Here is a 9,021-nt window from a genome sequence, read left to right on the forward strand (position 1 = left end):
ATATATATATATATATATATATATATCTTTATCTGTGGAATTTTTTGTTGGCAGGGAAGAGGAAAGTCAAAAATTTTATGAACTTCAGGAAAGCTTGAACTATATGCATTGAAATAGTGTGTATTTTGCTTGTTGGGGATCAAAAGCTCTTAATGTAGAATTTAGTTACTGATCTGTCTGGCTTGGGTCACTGTAACAGTGCTGCTTTCTGACCACCCAACTTTAAAATGAAAATGTATATAGGTAGTGGCCAGAAAAAAATTCTCGTAGAAGTTATGGACCTAGACAATCTTATAAGTCAGCTTGCCTTTATTTCATTAGTCATTATATTTTATATTTATGTATCTCTTCTCTAGCCAGTTGTCTAGCCAATTTTGGAAAATACATTTATTAGACAAATATCAGTGAAACCGTATTTCTGATGAATTTATATTTAATAGAATACTCTGTAAGAAATGTCTGCAAGGACAACAGTTTAGTGGTTACCAGAGGTAGGAAAGGGAGGAGAGAAAATGGTACAAGAGGAAAAAGGGAGTCAAATATATGGTGATGGAAGGAGAACTGACTGGGTTGTGAACACATAATGCCAAAAAAAATTTTTTTTAATTTAAAAATCTAAAAAAAAAAAAGATAAGTCTGTAAGGTCAAGAATGAAGTAGGTAGAGATTGATTCAGAAACTTGAGTAGAAATGTTTAGAGGAGCTAGAACTCTTCTCACTCAATTTTATTATTTATGAGTGTAGTCCATTCAGCTGTCTATGAATTGTCCCCTTTGGTTTATGTGGCATGTTTTTAGTACCAAGTTGGCTTCCTTACTATTAGTTGAGCTTCTTAGAGGAATTACAAACTAATTTTAATATCTCCAGAACATAATTAGATGAAAGCAGAAAATGATTGTATTGTCTAAAAAGATAAATATGTATTAGATTGTCTGATACTGGATTTTGCCATGCTAGTATTTTTCTTCCTTGGTATAGAATGCATTTTGTAAATGCAAAATGTAACTTTTCCCCCTGCATCTATTTCTCTAAATGGAAATGACTTATTAAATTCCTTTCTTTTTTTAATGATTAAATAGAGGGACTTTGAAACAAGTGGCCTTTGCTGTGCCATTATTGGTAGTATCATCTCTGCAGAAAAGGTATTAATACAATTTTAGGACCAAAAAGAAGTGTTGGGCCTGTCAGGAAGAATGAAGAGTATACTACAGCTATACCATGGTCACCCCAATAATGATATTCAGTATATACAGTATATCTGTGATATTAAAATTTTATGGGAGGTAATTAGGGGGAAATATGTCTAAATATAACTTCTTGGAGGGAAGGGGAGGGTGATAATGAAAAAAATGGTTGAGAAACCTTGTTTAAAAAAGTAACTAATAGAATTTTAGTTACTTTACTATCCATGTTATTTTTAAGTGTTTTCTCTGACTTGGCCACAGCTATTTATTTGTACACCATGTAGAACATAATCTTGAAGTATAAGAGGATACGCCTTTAGAATGATTGTAGTTGATTTAGAATGTAAGAGAAGAAAAAAAATTACATAGTGGATTTTTAAACAAACCCTAAGAGCTGTTAATTATTGGAAGTTATATATAATGTGCAGCTCTATTGGTGCTTAGCTACTATGAAAAGTAGATAGTTAAGATTGGGCAGCATTTGGTATCTAAAATAATTAGAGGGGTAATGTTGATATTTTCTTGTTTTTTGAATGCCATTAAAATTTCCGAAAGGAAATAATTGAAAAGACTCTTTACATAATAGAACTTGACATTGTTGACTGTTTCTCTTTGACAAAGTAGAAGCCATTTTTTAGTTTGTTCAGAAGACTTTCAGAGTTCACTTTCTTTATATATGACCTGTGATGTACATTTTGCATAGTTTCAGAATATAGGTGTTTTCTCCCTTTTTGAAATGGGAACAATAAGTAGGTTATGTTCTGTATTTTTTTTTAATGTGGAGAGTAGGTGTGATATGCTGAAGCTGAAAAGATTACTGATACTACAAAAGAAGCTGTGCTTTGAGTTGTGTTTTTAGCAATGGCAGCAAATGTATTTAGATTCATTAATATTTTTTCACCATGACCAAATGCATACCGTTGGGGTTAGAAGTGCAGGCTGTGGACTTGGAACAGAGTGAAGCTAACTAGTCCACATGGAGATCAAACCCCAGGACCATGGTCTCAATTAGCATCATACTTCAACCAATTGGAAGCAGTCCAACTACCAGACAATCTGACTGATCCTAAATATTGGTAGAATCATATCAATATGGAAAATTGGTTGATATCAACATAGGAATTCATGGACGGACAAAAATAGTAAGTGATTGTGATTCACCAGGTTAGTGTAGCTGTAATTATGTTTGTAAATTATTGTCTACTTATGTAAACATTTTCCTAGATTTACAACCAATAAAAAAATCAAATAATGTGTAAACTTGTTTGGTGAAAGTATAAATTTAAATACTTTTATTTTAGTCCTGCTATTAATAACCCTTGCATTCTTTTTTACTTTCCCTCAGACCACATGTTGTGATTGTAGTCTCTGCTGAGGAGGATGGAAACACAACTCCCTTTGAATAATAATTATTATTATTATTATAATGCTACTTGACGTGCAGAACTGGATTGCAAAAGAGTTTAAAGTGCCCACTACCCTTTGTGGGAAGCTTTTTAGTGTCTTAAGTGTGTTGAACCACTGCTGCAACCACGTCACCTGAAGCTTCAGCTACACTGAAACTTCATAACAAAACTCACCTTCCTTTTTTCTAATTTTTACTTTCGCTGCAATTTGAGCATGATACTTTGTTTAACAAAAACTCAGTTCTGAAAGATTATTTTGGTATTGCTGTACAAGCAAAATTAATGGCTTATTCAGTGACTTGTGGTCTGCCCGTTGCTAAAGATGGGTTTGTTCTCTGACTTACCTTGAGATTTTGGATCCCTTATTAAATAAGTTTTAAATTCTACCTCATATCAAAATTGTTATGTAAAGATTCTGTTATATAATTAGTAAACTGATTAGCTCTGTTATGCAGAACATTATCCAAAGAGGACTTGACAGACTTCAGGTCCCTTTGGCTATGTGTAAATGGTATTTCCCCTTCTAGGTTTTTTTCTTTTTTAAAAAGTCTTATCTGGCTCCCTTCTGAATAACAAAACAATAGCTCTGTTCCTTTGGGGACCTATAATAATATTTTGTTGATCTGTTTACAGTCATATTATGAATGCTTCCTCTGGGTGATACTCTATCCAGTAATAGTTAATCTCGAAAACTACTAGCTCACCTTTATACGCTATTTGTATAACAATTCATCTTTAATAAACTGTATTAATGGGAGAGGATATTGAGTTATGTCTGAACTCTGAGTTTGTTGTTTTGTAACTAATTGCCTCTCTTCTTTATTATTTCAAATATTCTATATCATAAGAATAAAATAGGTCACACCAATTTAGGTACTTAGTGGTCGGAAAATGAAAATTTTTTCATTTATACAGGCCAGCCAAGCCTGTGGCCCAGTAATGGTACTAAAGGCAATGTAAATGGTGTTGAGCGTTCTGCCAATACCTACATTTTCTTGGGCTTATTTACAGATTGAACCCTCGTTTTTTCCTTTTTACTCTTTACATGTTTCTTTTTCATTTTCCTTTTCCTTGCTTATTTGTGCATGTAAGTGGCATTCACTAGCGTTGCTTTAATTCAGCTGGTGACACTCAATGGCAAAGCTTTACTAGATCCTTTTTCACATCTTTTTTCTCTTGCTAATTGACTAGATATCTGAGAAGTCAGGTAAGCATTAACTCTTCGATGACTGATAATAATAAAACTGCAGCTAGATACTAATTTGTATAGTTTTACGTGTGTTTTATTTATTGATTGTTTTCCCCTTGTACTTTTGTTAGGACATTTGGAATTATTTACATACCCACATTTCCTTATCCCATACCTATTGCTTAGCTCACTACTTTTTTCTAAAACTAATAGCTTTAAGTGTTGGGAAACAAGATCCTGATATACCATAGAAAATAATAGCTTTTTCTGCAGTTAAATGTTAAAGATTTGTAATGGCTTTCTGATTTTTGTGATAATTTTGTATCAATATTTTAAATCTTGTCTATTTTGATTAATTCTTGTGTTACTTTTACTTTAATAGTATTTTACTTGCAAGAAAAGTTTTACATTATTAATTTTGCCTCCATCTCATTCTTTTCTCAGAGGAACATTTATTTCCTATATTACAATAAAATAGTGGGAAAATAGGATTTATTGGATAGAAATTCACTTTATAGGCATTGTACAAGACTACATGTGTGGCATAAAGTGTGAGATTTGTACCTAGATCTTTGGGCCTTTTTCTATCTTCAACCAGATGTTTAAAACAAAAAATGTTGAATTTGTTTTCAAATCTTAGTAGTAGTCTGACTATTGTATAACTAGAGCATTATTTCTGTATCTCAGGAAGCTGAATATGGTGGGCATGATCAGATAGATTTGTATGATGATGTCATCTCTCCATCTGCAAATAATGGAGATGCCCCAGAAGACCGGGATTACATGGATACTCTCCCACCAACCGTTGGTGATGATGTGGGTAAAGGAGCAGCACCAAATGTTGTCTATACATATACTGGAAAGAGAATTGCATTATATATTGGGAATCTAACATGGGTAAGTAAACTTAGCATATGAATTAATTTATTGGTAATTGACTTTGAGCTGTTCCAGTTAATATTTTTCTCCAGTTTTATAAAATAAGAATTTGAAGTTACTAGATTGGTGGTTCTATATGCTTGTGTAATGAAGAAGGCAATAAAAGTATCTTTAAAACATTATAAATTCAGATCTTCTAGTTTTGAATTTTGTAGTCATTCAACTTATTTTGGTAGAGATTCCAATTAAATTTATTCAGTGATTTTTATCGTCAAATCAATTATTCTTTTTACCTTACTGTTCCTACACTTTAGCTATCCCAATTTTACCAAAAAAAAAAAAAGAAAGAAAGAAAAATGCTTACATAAGGTCTCAACCAGAATTCAGAACTGTAGAAGAAAAGAGAGAGACAATAGGACTCCTGGTTTTAAAAACTTTTCAATATCTAATCCATGTTATGGGTTTGTTGAGTTTAATTTCTGCTGTTAAATTTGAAATCTGATTTATGGAAATATTGTTAAATACATTATATTTTAATTTGAGCATATGAGACTAAGATTAGTGGTTGGGAGATTCATTAACTGCATGTTTAATGTATCTATAATTTTATTAGCATTAAATCCTAAGTATTCACTAAAGCAGTCCTACAGAATTTTTACATTTTTACTTAGAAACATATATTGCATATACTGGAAAGTTTAAAAAGTTATCTAGAAATCAAAACTCATCATTCTTTCACACTCTTAATAGCATTTTAAATGTTTCCATTTTTTAAAAACTAATTAAACTAATTGATTGATCTACCACCCAGTCTGAGCAATTTTACCATATTGGAGACAGTAGCAGTATAGTTATGGAGAGTGGCTGCTAAGTAAGACTTTGAATCTTAGCTCCCCATCTTAGTTTGTGACGTTAGACAAGCTCTTGAACCTTTCTATTGCACCACATGTAAAATAGGAATAATAATAGGACTTGCACTGTTTTAAGAGTTAAATATTTGATACAAAGTACATGGTGGGCACTCAATACATGTTTCTTTTTATCTTATGTTAAAGCATAAGATGGAATTTATTTCCCCAAATAGTTTCCTTTAAGAAGAGGAAGCGACAAGTGACATTGGTTTTATTGAAAATTTAAAATCATAGCAGATTAAAGTTGGAAAAGAGCAGAAATTTTTAAGAGTAAAAATAAATAAACAAATAAATTAATTAATCTCCAAGGGTTTGTACCTTTTAATTTCTGAAACTTAGCAAGGGATGAAGTTATGTCCTCAGGTGCTTTTATGCTGTTTAAAAATTGGAGACTGACTTGCAGTAATTGCACTTAGATTTTCACTGAGTATTAATATTCTCTTGTTTATCCTGAGTTTACCCTTAAAAACTAAATTGAAGCAATAGAAATCTTGGATATGGTTGGATGGTTGATGAGGGGGAAATGTCTTGCAGTGGACAACAGATGAAGACTTAACTGAAGCAGTTCATTCTTTGGGAGTAAATGATATTTTGGAGATAAAATTTTTTGAAAATCGGGCAAATGGCCAGTCAAAGGGGTAAGAATTTTGTTTTAATTCTTTTTTTTTTTCTTAATATAAGCTAGTAGCTCGTGATTACAATTTTGGGGGTGTGTTTCCTGAAAGTTAATGCTAACTACATGTGTGTAAGATGCTTTATTAGCCGCATTGGTAGGAGGTTCCTGGGCAGATTCATACTCATTTGCCCTGTGATCTAGCTAATTTTCCTGAGTTCCATGTATGGTTGAAATGTTCATTGAAATGACAGTTTGAAGAAGCGTTACTTACTTATCCCTGTGCTTAAGGGGTGAAGGAAGGTGAGCAACTGGAGAATGGGAGTAACATGAATGTTTTGCTTAATTTTTAAAAAGTATAAAAATGAGGTAGGGTCATTATATATATTGTTATAAAATACAGCTATCCAAGAGAAAATGAAAAGCCACAATCTTACTATCCATAGATGATCACTCTTAACATTTTAGTGAATATACCATATTTTGCCATGTATAATGCACACCCACATTTTTGGCCCAAACTTTCAGTGAAAAAATCTTTCGTTTTAATTTTTTAATTCAAATTTGTATTTGTTTACATTTAGATACTTGTTTTTTGTATTATAAAGGAATTTTAACATTTTTTTAACATGGCACACGAATTTTATGTAACATAATTACAAAACACAAGAGCAGATACAAGGTACAAGACATTTTATATATCGGTAACAAATTTGCAATATTTACACATCATAGAAGGCCAAGAACTCTTCATGGTTGTAAGTTCATTGTAAGTTCAGCAAAATCAGTTATCGTATTACAGGGTATTATTTTGCATACGGATATTGTTATTGATTTCTAGAGTTATACTCTTAACTCATAAGCATAAATAAAAGAATTAACATTTATATAGATACAGAATTAGTACTACGTATGTACAATGCGCATCTTTATTTTTCTCACAAATTTGGGCAAAATGCACATTATACATGGCAAAATACGGAACTTTCAGGTTTCTTCATAGTGCTTCCTATTTTTATTGCAAAAAAAAAGAAAAAAAAACATTATAACTTGCATGTTTTATAACATGTTTGATGCAGGAGTAAAACATAAAATAAATAAAAGTATCAATAAATACACATCTTTTCTAATGTCTAATTCTTTCCATCATAACCTTGTATGCTGCTGTAAGTTATTTTACCATTTTTATTTTTGGTTATTTGAGTGGTTTCCAATTTTTACCTATTATAAATAATGTTACAGCAGGCATCATTTTATATAAATCTCTTGAATTTTTGCAATAGCCTCCTACTTGGTGTTCCTACTTTTCACAGCAATTTCCTACAGTCTAGACTACACATAATAGAAATGGGAAAAAAGTGACATCAGTATTTGCTCAGAGCCTTCCTATCTCAAAGTAAAAGCCAGAATCTTTACTGTGGGCCTACAAGGCACTGTGATGTTTCCTCACCATCTTGCTGGCCTTATCTCCTATGACTCTTTGCCTCCTTATATTGTTTCAGCCACTTTAGTCTCTTTGCTGTTCTTCAGACACATTCCTAGTTAGGATCTTTACACTAGCTGTTTCCTCCTCTTGGTTTATTTTCCCCCGAATATCCACATGGATCTCACTTTATTCATAATAGTTTAAGAATTTTCTCCCTGACCATCCTGTGCAAAATAGCAACTTCTGCTCCCATCACTCTGTTTCCTTTATTTTTTTCTTTATGATAGTGTATTTTACTTGTTGACTGCCTTATCTCCCACTAGATTGTAAGTTTTACAAGAGGAGGGATTTTATTTTGTTCACTATTGCATCCCTAGCCCTAGAATGTTGCCTGGCATATAGGAGGTGATATTCAGTAAATATTTATTAAATTAGTGAATTCATTAAATTGTTTCTAAATGTTGTGACCCAGGATAACCTTGAGTCAAACTGGAATTTGTTGACCAGAATAAGGGTTCTATCTAGTTAATGGACCATTTTGAATATTAGAAAAGGGTTGCAAGCTCCTAAGAGCACTCCTGACAATCTAGAATATCCTATAACTGTACAAAATTGATAATCATTCATTTTTTTGTTTTAAATGTATTTTTCTTAAATGCAGTATTCACATACCATAAAATTCACCCTTTTATTTATTTATTTATTTTTAGATTTTTTTAAATTGGGGGAGGGGACAGCATTGGTGAATCGGGGAAGGGGAACAGACAAGTTGCTGTCCTTTTGTTCTTCAGTCTAGTTGTGGAGGACGTTGCTGCACTGGCCCATGTTGGTATTGTCATTGTGCTCTTTCCGGGTGAGGCAGATTGTTCGTCGGCCACTGGACGGCCGCTCACAGCAGCTCTTGGCAGCTCATGCCGGCTGCCGGCTGCTCACGGTAGCTTATGGCAGTCCACTGCAGCCTACGCCGCCGCCGTTGACTCACGGCAGCCCAGCTCCAGGTTGAGCTGTTGTTCACCATCTTAGCTGTAGAGGGCACAGCGTCACTGGCCCTAATGTGGGGTTGGAACCAGGACCTGCTGCTCAGAGCTGGTGTCCCAAGCCAACTCTTAACCAACGTGCCACTTGGCCAGCCCATATTCACCCTTTTAAAGTGTTCAATTCACAGGTTTTTAGTATATTTACGAAGTTGTGCAGCCATTGCCACTACCTCATTCAAGAACATTTCATCATCTCCAAAAGAAATCCCATACCCATTAGCAAATCTGTCTCTATCGATGTGCCTTTTCTGAACATTTCATATAAATGGAATCATACAATATGTAGTCCTATGTGACGGACTACTTTCACTTAGCCTAATGTTTTCAAGGTTCATCCATGTTGTGGCATGTATCAGTACTTCTTTTTTTTTTTTTTT

General features: G+C 33.2%; 1 protein-coding gene across 4 annotated transcripts in view; it reads left to right on the forward strand.

Annotated features, from left to right (window-relative positions):
• Positions 1-9,021, forward strand: part of CPSF6 (cleavage and polyadenylation specific factor 6) — a 33,868-nt gene that overhangs the window by 3,589 nt on the left and 21,258 nt on the right. For all 4 annotated transcript variants that reach the window (XM_019640527.1, XM_019640530.1, XM_019640526.1 and 1 more), the window contains exons 2-3: positions 4,466-4,675; positions 6,103-6,206. In XM_019640527.1, the coding sequence (XP_019496072.1) occupies positions 4,466-4,675; positions 6,103-6,206 (314 nt within the window). The remainder of the gene's footprint in view (positions 1-4,465; positions 4,676-6,102; positions 6,207-9,021) is intronic.

Source organism: Hipposideros armiger, unplaced genomic scaffold (genome assembly GCF_001890085.2).
Source record: "Hipposideros armiger isolate ML-2016 unplaced genomic scaffold, ASM189008v1 scaffold_51, whole genome shotgun sequence".
Taxonomy (NCBI): domain Eukaryota; kingdom Metazoa; phylum Chordata; class Mammalia; order Chiroptera; family Hipposideridae; genus Hipposideros; species Hipposideros armiger.